Source organism: Salvelinus namaycush, chromosome 2, assembly GCF_016432855.1.
Source record: "Salvelinus namaycush isolate Seneca chromosome 2, SaNama_1.0, whole genome shotgun sequence".
Taxonomy (NCBI): Eukaryota; Metazoa; Chordata; class Actinopteri; order Salmoniformes; family Salmonidae; genus Salvelinus; species Salvelinus namaycush.
In genome coordinates this window covers 63,894,856-63,912,940 of record NC_052308.1, presented here as the reverse complement: position 1 = coordinate 63,912,940, position 18,085 = coordinate 63,894,856, and the positions used below count along the sequence as shown (strand labels likewise).

General features: G+C 45.0%; 1 protein-coding gene across 1 annotated transcript; it reads left to right on the top strand.

The window, feature by feature from the left end:
• The first annotated feature begins 4,225 nt into the window (after positions 1 to 4,225).
• On the top strand, positions 4,226 to 13,927 carry LOC120027352 (cytoglobin-2-like). Its single transcript, XM_038972270.1, has 3 exons — positions 4,226 to 4,698; positions 11,230 to 11,461; positions 11,731 to 13,927. Exons 1-3 carry the CDS (start codon positions 4,541 to 4,543, stop codon positions 11,893 to 11,895), a joined length of 555 nt encoding a protein of 184 aa, XP_038828198.1. The 5' UTR covers positions 4,226 to 4,540; the 3' UTR covers positions 11,896 to 13,927.
• The last annotated feature ends 4,158 nt before the right edge of the window (positions 13,928 to 18,085 follow it).

The following is an 18,085-nucleotide window of genomic DNA, read 5'->3' as shown; positions in this document are numbered from 1 at the left end:
GTGCAGGACCGCCGAGTGTCCACAAGATGGGGTCAAAGTACCGCGCGTAAAGTTTCTGGTATGTTCTGATAAGTGAAGTCAATTCCATCATCACAGAGAAAAGGGTCTGGATGCTCTGTGCAGTCCATAATACAAAACATATTCACTTGTGGCTTTGACTTGACATGGTAACAGGAAATCTGGAATACATGGTTGATTTACATAAGATTGTGCTATTCTGCATCTGATACATTTTTATTGACATTAAACAGTCAGAATGAGTGTCACTTCAAATGTCATACCCTCCAGGTCAAGAGCTACTGAAATTATGTGTTGAATAATTAAATTTGAATATCATCAGTATTCAGGTGGTCTCTTACCTCCAACCTTTTGACCTCATCCACCTCGCTTACTTACACACACACATCACTCTGCCCCCCTGCAACTCTCTCACATTTTAGTCATTTGACAGGCGCTCTTAACCAGAGCAATTAGGGTGAAGTGCCTTGCTCAAGGGCACATTGACCGATTTTTCACCTAGTTTGCCTGGAGATTCGAACAAGCGACCTTTCAGTTACTGGCCAAACGCAAGGCACTTATCTTGTCACAGTGACTTGGAGCTAATGAAATCTACTGAGGTATTGGACAGGCTTAATGTGCTGTGTATAACACATCACCATAATAGTTATGCAATAGTCATTATAATGGTCTCTACCCCATCAAACCAGAGTAGGCGCACTCCTAAAAACACACATCTAGTCTGTATCCTAAATAACACCCTATTCCCTATATATAGTGCACTACTTTTGACCGCACTACTTTTGACCAGTGCCCATAGGGCTCTGGTCAAAAGTAGTGCAAAAGTAAGGAATAGGGTGCATTCGGGACACTCTTAGAGATGACCTACTTGACCAGTGTCTCATTGAAGAAGACAAACGTACATCTACACTGAGTGTACAAAACATTAGGAACACCTAATATTAAGTTGCACCCCTTTTGCCGTCAGAACAGCCTCAATTCGTCAGGGAATGGAATGGACTACAAGGTGTCAAAAGCGTTCCACAGGAATGTTGGCCCATTTTGACTCCAATGCTTCCCACAGTTGTGTCAAGTTGGCTGGATGTCCTTTCGGTGGTGGACCATTTTTAATACACACGTAAAACTGTTGAGCGTGAAAAACCCAGCAGCTCTGCAGTTCTTGACACACTCAAACTGGTGCGCCTGGTACCTACTACAATACCCGTTCAAAGGCAGTTAAATCTTTTGGTTTACCCATTTACCCTCAGAATGGAACACGTACACAATCCATGTCTCAGTTGTCTCAAGGCTTAAGAATCCTTCTTTAACCCGTCTCCTCTTCATTTAAACCAGGGATTTCCAACAGATCGATCACGAGCTGCCAGTAGCTCGTAGCCTGTAAGCTACTAGTAGCTCGTAAGCTACTCGTAAGCTACCAGTAGCTCGTAGCCCGTAAGCTACCAGTAGCTCGTAGCCCGTAAGCTACCAGTGGCTCATAGCCCGTAAGCTACCAGTAGCTTGTAGCCCGTAAGCTACCAGTAGCTCGTAGCCCACCTATGAATAGCTCGCCAAAGAATTCTGAAAGTACATGCAATTTTCACGTGTTCCACCGCAAACTGTCATAAACAAATCTCACAAGTATCAGACCCCTCAAGCTCCCAGCTACTATTTAATCAATGCAACTTGACATTATCCCACCCCTGGTTAGCCACTATTAGCTTAAAAAGCCAAACCTAACACAATATCTTCCAATTCATTTCCAACAATATTGTCCCTGTCTGTCTGTGTGGTGCGCATGTGTGTCTATCACTCTGTGTGTAGCCAGTTGATGTGATAACCATCTTGTAGGTTGACAGAAATACTTTTCCCCAAAACCTTTTCAATTAATTAAGAATCTGGCCCTTTTAAAAAAAAATAGCCTAAAATGACATACCCAAATCTGACTGCCTGTAGCTCAGGACCTGAAACAAGGCTCTCATGCTAGAAAAGGTTGGAGACCCCTGATCTACACTGATTGAAGTGGATTTAACAGGTGACATCAATAAGGGATCATAGCTTTCACCTGGATTCACCTGGTCAGTCTATGTCATGGGAAGAGCATGCCTTCCTAATGTTTTTTTACACTCACGCTTCGATCACACCGACAGCGTCATTGCATTTTGGCACGCCAGAATTTCCAATGAAGCGCTGCGTTTGCCTTGCAGCGTTGCGTTGCAGAGCGTTCTGTGTGGTGCATACATCGAACGTATGCGTCAAACTGTATGCCTAGACGGCTTGACAGAAATGGTAGCAGAAGGTGAATGTTGAACTTTTGTTGTACACATATCCCGGATGATGCTGCGTACTGTTTTGCCCAATGACACTGTCGGTGTGTTCGAAGCATCAGTGTTGCTTACTTCCTGCAAGGTCTGAGATGGAGAGGCGATAATATGAATACTATCATACACTATCATCATAGACGCTAACTTGGCCCAAGCTACATTTACACAGTACAAATGCTTTATACAGTACATGTATGAGTAGTCTGTAGTAGTCTGTGGTCTTCATTATCTAGTGAGATTTTGAACAAACCTTTGCCAATTGGCAATATGCTTTGTGTTACAGTAGATGTTAGTGTCCAATAACTTTATATTCCCACAGTAGAAAATTCTTTATACTCATACTATGCTATGGACAGTGTATTCTGTATGTATATGAGACGGTGGTAATTTAATTATGTCCATATAGGTTTTGGCAAAGCCCTATATCACAGACTTAGTATTTGCTCAGCCTAAGGCTGCATTTACACAGGTAGCCTACTTCTGATCTTTATGACCAATCAGACCAGAGCTTTTGCTAATAATTGGGCAAAAGATCAGAATTGGGCTGTCTGTGTAAACACAGCCTAAGTGGCACGTGGAAGGTCTGACAGACATTAGTGTGCCATTCAGTTTAATGTTGACGGGTGCCAGACTTGGCTTTGTGCATAAATCTGTCATCTTTCAAATGCTGTGACAGCTCTATCTCAACGGCAGGCAGGCTTTTTCTATAGACTCCATGGCACAATACAGCTGTCACCGTAGCCTCCCCCCCCCCCCCCCCCCTTTTTGTCTAGCCAGCATTTTATTAACCGTCTCCTCTGGCTGTGGCGAGCCACTGAGCGAATGTCAAATGTGGAATTTTCAATATCTTCAATGCAGATTGACCCCTTCTGTAGCAGGTTTCTTCAATCTTCTTGTGTTGGTCTGTCTGCATTGCACAAATCAAAGTGTCATTTCAAACCAGACGATCCAAGACTTTTGTTGAATTTACTTTTGAATGGTTTCATCAAGTTTTTTTTATGAATCATACGTCCAGTACAATTGAATCAGTGAGAAGTAAATACTCTATGACAGATAATGTAATTCATGTTTAACCTTATTTCTTGACCTCCATTATTTATTTCATAACTTTCTCAATAGCCTGAATGCAAATGGTAACTTCTCTTTTTTACTCTCTCTCTCTCTCTTCTATCTGCTTTACCTGTCAAACGGTCAGGCACAATGTCCTGTGAGAGTCTGTGGAGAGACAGAGGCTTCCTATAGCTTTTTCTGTCACAGTTTATACAGGCTCTCTCATGAGACGATACAGAATCCCACCACGAGCGCACACACACACACACACACACACACTCTTTCTCTCTTTCTCCGTTTCTTTGTTTCTTTCTTTCTCTGGTAGGGGAGCTGTCTTCTCTCTGAACTTCTGTGTTTGTGAGGACCTGATGGAATGACGGAGGGAGTGGGAGAGAGGGGTGGAGAGAAAAGAGAGGGGTTAGAATAGAGATCATCTAGGATCTGTGTGCGTGTTCAATGTGCGTGCATGTGTGTGCATACGTGTGTGTGTGTGTGTGTGTGTGTGTGTGTGTGTGTGTGTGTGTGTGTGTGTGTGTGTGTGTGTGTGTGTGTGTGTGTGTGTGTGTGTGTGTGTGTGTGTGTGTGTGTGTGTGCGTGCGTGCATGTGTTTGCATGTGTGCGCACATTAGGTAGACAAAATGAAAGCGAGAAAGAGAGAGAGAGAAAGGGAGGGGGAAGGAGGGAGAGAAAGGAGTGTGTGAGAGGGAGGCGGGAGGACAATACAGAGATCCTAGATGCTCTCTATTCTACCCCCTCTCTCTATCTCTCCCCACCCCCTCTCTTTTCTCTCCACCCCTCTCTCCCACTCCCTCCGTCATTCCATCAGGTCCTCACAAACACAGAAGTTCAGAGGGAAGACAGCTCCCCTACCAGAGAAGGAAAGATACAAAGAAACGGAGAAAGAGAGAAACAGTGAGGGGAATAAAAAAAGAAGTGGTATTAACAGTGGAGGACAAGTTTTGGAGGAGAGGAGAGCAAAGGGAGAGAGTGGTGGTTTTGGTGGGGGGTGGGTGGGTAACGTTCACGGCTGCTCCGTCTGTCTCCTCCATCCCTCCATCTCCGTCGCCGTGGGTTCACAGCTCTCCCTCTCCCTCCCCCCCTCCCTTGCTCCCTACCTCCCCCGCTCGCTGCTGCCGGGAGCCTCCGAGCTGCTGCGGCGGAGGTCGTCTCGGATGGAGTCGCCAAGAGACGTAGGAGGAGAGACGATGGAGCGTGGGGAGCGGCCGGAGCGGGCCGAGCCGCTGACCGATGTCGAGCGGGAGATCATCCAGAACACCTGGGTACACATCTACGAGAACTGCGAGGACGTGGGCGTGTCGGTCCTCATAAGGTATGTGGTCAGGTGGGGGGGGGGGGGGGGGGTCCTCATAGTGGTGGGGCTGTTGGTCTCCACAGTGATGGGGCTGTTGGTCTCCACAGTGATGGGGCTGTTGGTCTCCACAGTGATGGGGCTGTTGGTCTCCACAGTGATGGGGCTGTTGGTCGCCATTGTGGCGGGGCTGGAGGTCCTCCTAAGGCACATATAGGGCTGATGGTCATTAAGTACGTGGGGCTTAGAGTCCTCATAGTGTTGCGGCTGGTGGTCCTCATTAGGTACGTGGAGTATCAGGGGGTCCTCATAAGGTACGTGGAGTATCAGGAGGTCCTCATTAGGTACGTGGAGTATCAGGTGGTCCTCATTAGGTACGTGGAGTATCAGGGGGTCCTCATAAGGTACGTGGAGTATCAGGTGGTCCTCATTAAGTACGTGGAGTATCAGGGGGTCCTCATTAGGTACGTGGAGTATCAGGTGGTCCTCATTAGGTACGTGGAGTATCAGGGGGTCCTCATTAGGTACGTGGAGTATCAGGTGGTCCTCATTAGGTACGTGGAGTATCAGGGGGTCCTCATTAGGTACGTGGAGTATCAGGGGGTCCTCATTAGGTACGTGTAGCTGGTGAGACCAGAGGGCATTGGGGGGCGGGGGGGTCCTCAGAGATGGTGCCAGGGGTCTACAATTTTAGTGGAGTACAATTTTAAAAATGACGTTCTCATGTGCAGCATCTTATCAGGCATAGAAAAGTTTGGGCAAAAAAGTTGTGAGTGGAGGGTGATTGGGGTTAATGGGGACTAGACTTGACCAACATATAGACACAGATTTCCACTGATGTTTACTGCACCTGAGCACCGCTGGATGTGTGTTTTCCATAGATTTGTGCAGATTGGAGGGGGCTCATGCATTTCTATGAAATCCCACAGCAGGCTCTGGAAAAAACAGGGAGATGCACAGACCACATACACACATAGACAATTCTGCTCTCATTCACTCACTTCTGTCCTCATTAAAAAGCAATTTCTCAGAAGCTCTCTTCATTCCACAGACTATTTTTGTAAGACACTATAATTGAGGGAGAGCACATGTTTCTGCTTAAATGTCCCCCTGTCTGAGGCAGACATTCCTGTTCAAGCTGTTTATTAAGGATGTTATAGGATGTTTTACACATATTTCACATCTTTTACCTGTCACATCTTCACTCTAAAACTGAACCAGCAGGTACCTTTCTGTGGCACCTTGATGACTGCTTATTGTTCTTTGATTATTGGAATTCTAATATTACACGTTGTCTGTCACTTTGTTTGTATGTGTGTGTTGGTCTTAATGCTGAGGCTCTGCATCTGAAGAAAGAGTCGCTGTCTGACTGAGCTGGGATGCGTTTGACTTTAGTCTCAGTGTTGTCTCAGTGTTCCACATGGAACGCCGAGAGGGCTCGTTAAAACGGACAGCGTGGCGTCGCTAAGGCAGTGATGTGCTCTGATTTTGGGTCAGAGCGACAAGATAGTCCCTTAGGGAAAGCTCTGAGGGCAGAGAGTGTGTAGAGATGTGTGTGTGTGTGTGTGTGTGTGTGTGTGTGTGTGTGTGTGTGTGTGTGTGTGTGTGTGTGTGTGTGTGTGTGTGTGTGTGTGTGTGTGTGTGTGTGTGTGTGTGTGTGTGTGTGTGTGTGTGTGTGTGTGTGTGTGTGTGTGTGTGTGTGTGTGTGTGTGTTTGTGTGTGTGTGTGAGAGAGAGAGTGAGTGTGTACATACGTGCACGTGTGTGGCATTCTTATCTGTGGGTAACAGCAACAAGCTTTGGCACTTCAATGTCTCTCTCGACTCTCCCTGACGGTCTCTCTCTCATTCTCCATATCTGTTCCTCTCTCTCCCTCACTTTCTTTCTCTCGTTTTCCTCAGTCTCCTTCACATTCTCTATTCACTATGTCTCTTTCTTTCTATCTTTTATTTCTCTCTGTCCCTTGACATCATGATCACAGGCTCTCTTGACATGCCCAGGCTTGAATGCTCTGCTGGGTCTGATGATCCTCCTGAGTGCAAAGCTTCTCATCTGCACCTACAGTACCAGTCAAAGTTTGGACACACCTACTCATTAAAGGGTTTTTATTTTTTATTATTTTCTACATTGTAGAATAATAGTGAAGACATCAAAACTATGAAATAACACACATGGAATCATGTAGTAACCAACAAAAATATTTTATATTTGAGATTCTTCAAAGTAGCCACCCTTTGCCTTGATGACAGCTTTGCACACTCTTGGCATTCTCTCAATTCTCTCAACCAGAATTCTCTCAATTCTCTCAACAGGTGTGCCTTGTTAAAAGTTCATTTGTGGAATTTCTTTCCTTCTTAATGCATTTGAGCCAATCAGTTGTGTTGCGACAAGGTAGAGGTGGTATACAGAAGATAGCCCTATTTGGTAAAAGACCAAGTCCATATTATGGCAAGAACAGCTCAAATGAGCAAAGAGAAACAACAGTCCATCATTCCTTTAAGACATGAAGGTCAGTCAATATGGAAAATGTCAAGAACTTTTAAAGTTTCTTCAAGTGCAATCGCAAAAACCATCAAGCGCTATGATGAAACTGGCTCTTATGAGGACCGCCACAGGAAAGAAAAACACAGAGTTACCTTTGCTGCAGAGGATAACTTCATTAGAGTTACCAGCCTCAGAAATTGCAGCCCAAATAAATGCTTCACAGAGTTCAAGTAACAGACACATCTCAACATCAACTGTTCAGAGGAGACTGCGTGAATCAGGCCTTCATGGTTGAATTGGTGCAACAACAAAAAAACAGTACTAAAGGACACCAACAAGAAGAAGAGACTTGCTTGGGCCAAGAAACACGAGAAATCTATCCTTTGGTCTGATGAGTCCAAATTTGAGATTTTTGGTTCCAACCGCTGTGTCTGTGAAATGCAGAGTAGGTGAAGGGATGATCTCCGCATGTGTGGTTCCCACCGTGAAGCATGGAGGAGGAGATGTGATGGTGTGGGGGTGCTTAGCTGGTGACACTTTCTGTGATTTATTTAGAATTCAAGGCACACTTAACCAACATGGATACCACAGCATTCTGCAGCAATACCCCATCCCATCTGGTTTGCGCTTAGTGGAACTATCATTTGTTTTTCAACAGGACAATAACCCAACACACCTACAGGCTGTGTAAGAGCTATTTGTCCAAGGAGAGTGATGGAGTGCTGCATCAGATGACCTGGTCTCCACAATCACCCAACCTCAACCAATTGAGATGGTTTGGAATGAGTTGGACCGCAGAGTGAAGGAAAAGCATATGAGGGAACTCCTTCAAGACTTTTGGAAAAGCATTCCAGGTGAAGCTGGTTGAGAGAATGCCAAGAGTGTGCAAAGTTGTCATCAAGGCAAAAGGTGGCTACCTTGAAGAATCTAAAATCATAAATACATTTTGATTTGTTTAACACTTTTTTAATTTCTACATGATTCCATATGTGTTATTTCATAGTTTGGATGTCTTCACTATTATTCTACAACGTAGAAAATAGTACAAATAAAGAAAAACCCTTGAATGAGTAGGTGTGTCCAGACTTTTGACTGGTACTGTATGTCACACTCCCTAACATCCCTCTGTACCCACTAATTGGCCTGCTCGTATTAACAAGCAGATGGCCCGAGTAAGCAGGTCATCTGTGCGGAATGGATAATGGTCTAATAGCTATCCTGAAAGCACGTTGAAGAGTGGATGGATACTGGGTCAAAGCCTTCCACTTTTCGGTTGACTTCCATGGTTCGCCATGTGAATGCTTAGCTATTTGCATTTCTATCCTTCTGCTTGGATGGACGGAAAGAATAGACAGTGACAATAGCCTGGGCTAATGTCATCATCAATGCGCACAAATGCAATTTCACCAATGAGGAGACCACCTCCGGCCATTTCGAGTACTGTACAAATGGCAGCCCAATGAAATCGCCAAACATCGAGCAATAGTATTAGGCTGTGACTGGATGATGGATAAAGTGGTCCATCTTGGTGACTGAGGAGATGAGACTTGATTTGATTTCATGGAAGTCCTTTGAATGACCGTAAAGAGAAACCACCTCTCCGTGCTGTGTCTAATCCTCGCACAGGTTAGTCAAGGTCGTTTTTCTCAGTACTCGAAAGCGTGTTGCCTTCCCGAAAAGAACCCTTCAAGACTAATTAGAATGTGACCAACAAGCCACTAATGGTGCTGCTTTGATGACTTCATTTAAATGCAGCGACAGGTTGGGGGAATTCAGTGTGAGAGCATCTTTGACACTCCAGACACTCCACTCTCACTCTCTGGTTCTGGTTGTGTTAGGCTTTCAGGGCAAATGTTTTAACAGTCTTTCATTATAGAGATGTAGAAGTATACATGCAGATATAAAAGTGGATATACACTGTTTGTATATTTAACAGTATATTGCACAGTACTCTTGGACCTATAAAAGGAGGCCCTGAAGAGGATTGGCGAGGTATACGATAAAAGTCCTTCATTTCTGACTTCTAAGAGAAAAAGTCCTTTCCTCACAAAGCTCTAAGGGACTTTCATGTTTCTCTGCAAGGAACAACACGCTAGTGTCCCTTGTTGTTTCAAAGACAAAGTGACGCAGCGACAGCTGGGAGAGCTTGGCTTGGGGACAGCTATGGGCAAGCAGGCGCCTCTTTAGCGTAGCGTAGCATAGCATGTCACAGGATCTGCGGGGATGCAGTGTAGTGTAGTGTAGCGCTGCTGCCAGGGGCCAAACCTAACCAACGCTGAATAACTAAACCCTCGTACCCAGTCAGCCGCACTGGTGTAAAGCACTTACAAGAGTCAAATTGGGTCAGGGGTGAAACAAGCTGAGAGTGTATGTGTGTGTGTGTTTCAATGATTCATTTGTTTACATATACAGCATGCTGTGCTTTCACCAGAAAGGGTGAGAGCAGAGTCAAAAATCTAAAAATATCCCCCACATATCTCCTTGTACGAGCAGTGCACCGCTTTGTAAGCTTGTGGAAACTTCATCATAGTCTTATCGTCAAAAATACACAGCCGCTAATTGAGGTGCCCTGACGTGGTCAGTCTCAGCGGTGGTGACGTACAAACTGTAGACCTCAATCAAAACAGAGCGGGGCGATTCCCATTCTCTCAGCTTACATCTCATAGGGTGGTTGGAGAATGGGCTTTACTGTGTGGCCCTGAAATAACTTGCAGTTCAAACTAGTCCATAGACGGCACACACATCAGTCAGAGTACCCTCTGTGTGAAGTCCAGTAATCCTCAGAGAGATGCTCTTCCTTTTGAACTTCCATTATTTTCCATTCAGGGAAAGTGTGAAGTTCTGCAGGTTATACAGTATCTGTGACTAGAGAGGGAAGGACTTGACAAAAGCACTTTAGGACATGGTATGGAAGCTGGTATCTACTGCCACTTTTGTAGATGACAAAGCAGTCACAGGACATAGTTTTTTTGCATCTTTCATTGCTGTGTATGGCAGGTATTGTTATGTGGCTCATAATCAATGCCAAAGCTTTCAGGCAGAGGAAACCTCCTACGCACAGTCGCCGCGGGTGAAATGCTCCGAGAGGAACATCGACTGCCACCCGTCTCGCTCCTCCGGTCCCCAGCAGCACCTGCCTCTAATTACACTCAAAGAAACGTAATGATCTTAATGCTCCTCGCCTCATCAGCACCACTTTACCGTTCCCGCCTGACAATCACCCCGCGTTGCGTGTTGTTGGCGCCCCGAGCAGATTCTCCAAGGCTCCAAGTAGACGCGAGAAATCATGAGAAGTGAGCCGCACACTCCACCTCGCAGGACGTAAACACTTGAGAGTCGTAAGCCCAAGTCGTGACAAGTGATAAGTAAGCCCAATCACCTAGGTGCAGATGAGGCTATTTTAAGAGGCCGATTACAACTTGAGGCACATTGTGCATTTTGAAAACTTTGGATAGTTTTCATTAGCTCTAGGTCACACATTACAATGAGCAATAATGTCTCCGGAATTTTCTGATTAACTCGTCTGACTTTATGGCCACAGGGCATCCTTTCAATGAGTAGATTCAGAAATCTTCAAGCTTGAACGCTTCGATCAAATGTTCTGAAGCGTACATATTCCCCACTAGTACCGATTTCAGTCATTTCGGTGACTTTTGCCGAGGGTATTAACTGACATATTATGCATACCTCATTTTTGCACTGACATCATTTGATTGCCTGTAGGCATATTGATATCTTCTGCTTTGCTCTGTGTGGATTATGAGGACATTCAACTAAGAGTGTTATTGTCTCATTAGAATATCATTGTCCTGGAACAATTGAAACCAGCATGGATGATATCCACATAAGTTGTGCTTGTACCATCATGGCTCTGTACAAACTCTAACCCTGACTCTTTTGTCCCCCAGTTTCTTGGACTTCCCCCGTTATTGTTTGGTTGCATGGTCGTTCAGTGGGTTTTATGATATTATGAGTACACTAACTTCTACCCAGAGCCATAGATACACCTTGTCACCAGAAATCCAGGAAAATCACAGAGTAAGAATGTTATTGCTCTTCTGTCCTCCAGGTTCTTTGTGAACTTCCCATCGGCCAAGCAGTACTTCAGCCAGTTTCAGGACATGGATGACCCAGAGGAGATGGAGCGCAGTGTCCAGCTGAGGCACCACGCCCGCCGGGTGATGAGCGCCATCAACACGGTGGTGGAGAACCTCCACGACCCAGAGAAAGTGTCCTCTGTTCTGGCTCTGGTGGGCAAGGCGCATGCTGTCAAACACAAGGTGGAGCCTATGTACTTTAAGGTGAGGGCGTGGCTTGTCTGTGTTAATGGTCCCTAATGTCCCTCTGAAAGGTTTTGAGTGGAGAGGACGGAAGTTGCGTTGCTCTGTTTCAAGTTGAGGCCAACTGGAAAGGCTTTGAGGGCGCTTTTGTTAGATGAGATTGCTCTCCTCCATTTTTACTCCTCTTTCTTCATCTACCAATTTTTATTTTTACTTACATCTTGCCATCCTCTTCCTCTCACTTTTCTCCTCATTGTTAATCTCACTTCCTCCCTTTCTCCATCTCTCAGATCCTGTGTGGTGTAATGCTGGAGGTGTTCTCGGAGGACTTCCCAGAATTCTTCACGGCAGAAGTGCAAATGGTGTGGACCAAACTGATGGGGGCGGTGTACTGGCATGTGACGGGCGCCTACACAGAGGTTGGCTGGGTGCAGATCTCCAGCTCGGCAGTGTGAGGGGCGATAGCAGGGGAGTGCAGGGCTGTAACGGTCTGTACGGATCCTGAAGGGGAAGTTTGGTCTCTGTAATGCCCCTGTCCAAGAAAAATGAAGGGAACAGGGATGGAGGAAGGTGATTTTTAGGGCTGCGACTGTTCATAGAATATCTTGTTGTGTTCAACTTTTGGGGGAGTCGTTCCCCTCTCCCTACTGACTCATTGTGTGTACTTTACTGTATAGCCCCTGAGGTGTTGTCTGTATAGCCCCTGAGTTGTTGTCTGTATAGCTCCTGGGATGTTGTCTGTATAGCGTACAGTAAGTGAGTGTGTGTATTCTCTTATGCCCTCATTCAACACTCATTGTAGTATCGTAAATCTTCAATGTTTTCAAGGGAACTAAGGGCTCCATTTTAGGGAGTTTTGTTGCTCACTGAAAGTATGCCACTTTGGATTCCCAAATACACCCTGTCTCTTTCCATGCCCATCTCATGCACTATACAAACACACCCATCTGCTAACACCCTGTCCATACAGCAATTGGCTATTTTAATTTATAAACAGTTTCAAAGTGATGGGATAGAGCCACAGGCTGACAGACCACTGTTAGGGTATCATCTCCTCTTTATAAGCATGCACGCACGAGCACACACACACACACTCACACACATACACTGCTCTGCCAACTTTGACCACCCATATGCTAATATTTACAGAGCATTTACTTGGTTTACATTTCCTCATTAAGAAACGGACTCCGGAGGTCTCTGGAAATACAACGGACCCTTTGAAGTAGCATCAGTATATCTTTTACCTCTGAACCACTAGGGTAAGAAAAAAGATTCATATCGACCATATCTAATATACTAAGCACTCTACAACCCTACCAAGAGGTCTAGACACTTTGGTACAGTTTAAACCATGTTGGGTTGGCATGCACAATACGACGACACAAGTTGGAGCCCTGCTCCCAACTTTTCCCCTGAATACACTACAAATGGATTTTGAATGTCAGTTTAGATCCAATCTCCTCTGTGTCTCTGATGGTAACTCCTGAGCTCTGGTCCCTCTCGGCTTTGTCATTTACCATTAACGAGGAAGTAATGGGGCTCCGCTCTTCCTCTTCTGGTCGTTCATCAAATATCTCCCCTACTCTCTCATCCTTTCTTTCCTCTGGCCAAGTGCTGAGAGAAAACATCCCTCTATCTGCTTTGCTACCATGGCTACTTGGCTAATAATATAATTCTACTCATATTCTACTGCCTTCTCCTTTGTTGTTCCTTTGGAGGCCAGCAGTAATGTTCCAAGATGAAGGATATACAGTAGGCGTACATGGCTGATAAATAACTGACACAGGAAGTCGAGCTAATACAATATGACAAACTCATTCAGCAAGAGACAAGTGGCTGTAGATGAGAGGAAATTAGGTGGATTACTGTAGAGGTTGTTGTATATAATACATTCTCTCTCCCATTACACCTACAGTACAATACACGCACCAGTCTCACACTGTTAGCAAAACATTTGACGTACAACCCCGTTAGAGGTCAGGCTCCTCTGTTCCTCTGAGTAGCTCGGGATGGAGGAGTATTTGTGTTAGGCCTGAACCACCCGACAGGTTGTTTATTAAACCCATGTCACCCATAATTCACAAAATGGCTACATAATCTTTTTTCTCCCTTCAGCTGTAAGCTCGTACCCTCCATCTGCAGAGTTTTCCTCCCTGACACTCTCTCGTGAACACACACACACACACACACACACACACACACACACACACACACACACACACTTAAGCATATGTAGACATCATATACTACATCTGGGACTTCTTGTTGTGATTTGTTTTTTTGTCAGTCAGTTTTAAAGCTTGGACTTTATATTTTTCTAAATATATAAAAGAAAATTATTATCTGTATATGTATTTGGAATACTGTATATGACTGAGATTATATACATTTGTTGACTGGGGGAGTGGGAGTGGTTTTGTGCTGTTAGCATGTTTGCACAGCCTACTACAGACGTGTACCTTTGCAGACCTGGTGAAATTAACTATCAATGACTATCAATAAAGTGATAATTACCTACACTTGTTTCAGGGGGGTGAACTGTCTTTTAATGTGTTACCATATACTGTAGGTTTTATGTATTTTAATGTGTCTGGAATATATCTGCCAAGAGTATACAGTTGAAGTCGGAAGTTTACATACACCTTTGCCAAAAACATTTCAACTCAGTTTTTCACAATTACTGACATTTAATCCAAGTAAAAAGTCCCTGTCTTAGGTCAGTTAGGATCACCACTTTATTTTAAGAATGTGAAATGTCAGAATAATAGTAGAGAGAATTGTTTATTTCAGCTTTTATTTCATCATATTCCCAGTGGGTCAGAAGTTACCATACATTCAATTAGTATTTGGTAGCATTGCCTTTAAATTGTTTAACTTTGGTCAAACGTTTCGGGTAGCCTTTTACAACCTTCCCAGAATAAGTTGAGTGCATTTTGGCCCATTACTCCTGACAGAGCTGGTGTAACCGAGTCAGGTTTGTAGGCCTCCTTGCTCGCACATGCTTTTTCAGTTCTGCCCACACATTTTCTATACGATTGAGGTTAAGGTTTTGTGATGTCCACTCCAATACCTTGACTTTGTTGTCCTTAAGCCATTTTGCCACAACTTTGGATGTATGCTTGGGGTCATTGTCCATTTGGAAGACCCATTTGCGACCAAGCTTTAACTTCCTGACTGATGTCTTGAGATGTTGCTTCAATATATCCACATTTTCCACCCTCATGATGCCATCTATTTTGTGAAGTGCACCAGTCCCTCCTGCAGCAAAGCACCCCCACAACATGTTGCTGCCACCCCCGTGCTTCACGGTTGGGGTGGTGTTCTTTGGCTTGCAAGCCTCCCCCTTTTTCCTCCAAACATAATGATGGTAATTATGGCCAAACAGTTCTATTTTTGTTTCATCAGACCAGAGGACATTTCTCCAAAAAGTATGATCTTTGTCCCCATGTGCAGTTGCAAAACATAGTCTGGCTTTTTCAATGGCGGTTTTGGAGCAGTGGAGTCTTCCTTGCTGAGCGGCCTTTCAGGTTATGTTGATATAGGACTCGTTTTACTGTGGATATAGATACTTTCGTACCTGTTTCCTCCAGCATCTTCATCTCTAGGAGACAAAACGCGTCTCCTTCCTGAGCAGTATGACAGCTGCGTGGTCCCATGGTGTTTATACTTGCGTACTATTGTTTGTACTGATGAACATGGTACCTTCAGGCGTTTGGAAATTGCTCCCAAGGATGAACCAGACTTGTGGAGGTCTACAATTGTTTTTCTGAGGTTCTGAGGTAGTTTTTTTTACTTCTAACCCACTGGAATTGTGATACAGTGAGATATAAGTGAAATAATCTGTCTGTAAACAATTGTTGGAAAAATTACTTGTGTCATGCACAAAGTAGATGTCCTAACCAACTTGCCAAAACTATAGTTTGTTAACAAGACATTTGTGGAGTGGTTGAAAAGCAAGTTTTAATGACTCCATCCTAAGTGTATGTAAACTTCCGACTTCAACTGTATATGTTGACTATCAAATCAAACTTTATTTGTCACATTCGCCGAATACAACAAGTGTAGACTTTACCGTGAAAGGCTTACTTACAAGCCCTTAACCCAACAGTGCAGTTCAAGAAGAGTTAAGAAAATATTTACCAAGTAGACTAAAATAAAAAGTAATTTAAAAAGGTAACACAATAAGAATAACAATAACGAGGTTATATATAGGGGGCACCGGTACCGAGTCAGTGTGCGGGGGTACAGGCTAGTTGAGGTAATTAGTACATGTAGATGGGGGTGAAGTGACTATGCATAGATAATAAACAGCGAGTAGCAGAAGTGTACAAAAGGGAGGGGGGTCAATGTAAATAGTCCGGTGGCAATTTTATTAATTGTTCAGCAGTCTTATGGCTTGGGGGTAGAAGCTGTTGAGGAGCCTTTTGGTTCTAGACTTGGCGCTCCGGTACCGCTTGCCGTGCGGTAGCAGAGAAAACAGTCTATAACTTGGGTGACTGGAGTCTCTGACAATTTTATGGGCATTCCTCTGACACAGCCTATTGTATAGGTCCTGGATGGCAGGAAGCTTGGCCCCAGTGATGTACTGGGCCATACGCACTACCCTCTGTAGCACCTTACGGTCAGATGCCGAGCAGTTGCCGGCGGTGATGCAACCGGTCAGGATGCTCTTGATGGTGCAGCTGTAGAACCTTTTGAGGATCTGGGGACCCATGCCAAATCTTTTCAGTCTCCTGATGGGGAAAAGGTTTTGTCATGCCCTCTTCACGACTGCCTTGGTACATTTGGACCATGATAGTTCGTTGGTGATGTGGACACCAAGGAACTTGAAACTCTCGACCGGCTCCACTACAGCCCCGTCGATGTTAAAGTGGGCCTGTTCGGCCCGCCTTTTCCTGTAGTCCATGATCAATTCCTTTGTCTTGCTCACATTGAGGGAGAGGTTGTTGTCCTGGCACCACACTGCCAGTTCTCTGACCTCCTCCCTTTAGGCCATCTCATCGTTGTCGGTGATCAGGCCTACCACTGTTGTGTCGTCAGCAGTCGTGGGTGAACATGGAATACAGGAGAGGAATAAGTACACACCCCTGAGGGGCCCCAGTGTTAAGGATCAGCGTGGCAGGCGTATTGTTGCCTACTCTTACCACCTGGGGGCGGCCCGTGAGGAAGTCCAGGATCCAGTTGCAGAAGAAGGTGTTTAGTCCCAGAGTCCTTAGCTTAGTGATGAGCTTCTTGGGCACTATGGTGTTGAACGCTGAGCTATAGTCAATGAACAGCATTCTCACACAGGTGTTCCTTTTATCCAGGTGAGACAGAGGAGTGTGGAGTGTGATTGAGATTGTGTCATCTGTGGATCTGTTGGGGCGGTATGCGAATTGGAGTGGGTCTAGTGTGTCTGGGAGGATGCTGTTGATGTGAGCCATGACCAGCCTTTCAAAGCACTTCATGGCTACTGACGTGAGTGCTACGCGGCAGTAATCATTTAGGCAGGTTACCTTCACTTCCTTGGGCACAGGGACTATGGTGGTCTACGTGAAACATGTAGGTATTACAGACTCGGTCAGGGAGAGGTTCAAAATGTCAGTGAAGACACTTGACAGTTGGTCCGCACGTGCTTTGAGTACACGTCCTGGTAATCCGTCTGGCCCAGCGGATTTGTGAATGTTGACCTGTTTAAAGGTTTTGTTCACATTGGCTACCGAGAGCGTTATCACACAGTCATCCAGAACAGCTGGTGCTCTCGTGCATGCTTCAGTGTTTCTTGCCTCGAAGCAAGCATAAAAGGCATTTAGCTTGTCTGGTAGGCTCGCGTCACTGGGCAGCTCCCATCTAGGATTCCCTTTGTAATCCGTAATAGTTTTCAAGCCCTGCAACATCCAACGAGCGTTAGAGCCGGTGTAGTAGGATTCAATCTTAATCCTGTATTGACACTTTGCTTGTTTCATGGTTCGTCTGAAGGCATAGCGGGATTTCTTATAAGCATCCGGAGTAGTCTCCCGCTCCCTGAAAGCGGCAGCTCTAGCCTTTAGCTCGATGCGGATGTTGCCTGTAATCCATGGCTTCTGGTTGGAATATGTACGTACAGTCACTGTGGGGACGACGTCGTAGATGCACTTATTGATGAGGCCGATGACTGAGGTGGTGTACTCCTCAATGCCATTGGATGAATCGCGGAACATATTCCAGTCTGTGCTAGCAAAACAGTCCTGTAGTGTAGCAGCCGCGTCATCTGACCACTTCCGAGTCACTGGTACCTGTTTTAGTTTTTGCTTGTAAGCAGAAATCAGGAGGATAGAATTAGGATTATACTTGCCAAATGGAGGGTGGGGGAGAGCTTTGTACGCATCTCTGTGTGTGGAGTAAAGGTGGTCTCGGATTTTTTTTCTCTGGTTGCACATGTGACATGTTGGTAAAAATTTGGTAAACTGATTTAAGTTTGCCTGCATTAAAGTCCCCGGCCACTAGGAGCGCCACTTCTGGGTGAGCATTTTCTTCTTTGCTTATGGCCTTATAGAGTTGGTTGAGAGCGGTCTTAGTGCCAGCTTCGTTCTGGGATGGTAAATAGATGGCTACGAATAATATACATGAGAACTCTCTTGGTAGATAGTGTGGTCTACAGCTTATCATAAAGTACTCTACCTC

Bases quoted from the DNA above. Each gene is read 5' to 3' on its own strand.
- LOC120027352 (XM_038972270.1), top strand. From the start codon at position 4,541: ATGGAGTCGCCAAGAGACGTAGGAGGAGAGACGATGGAGCGTGGGGAG. The intron at 4,699-11,229 runs GTATGTGGTCAG...TCTGTCCTCCAG, and splicing joins GGCGTGTCGGTCCTCATAAG to GTTCTTTGTGAACTTCCCAT. The intron at 11,462-11,730 runs GTGAGGGCGTGG...TCCATCTCTCAG, and splicing joins TGGAGCCTATGTACTTTAAG to ATCCTGTGTGGTGTAATGCT.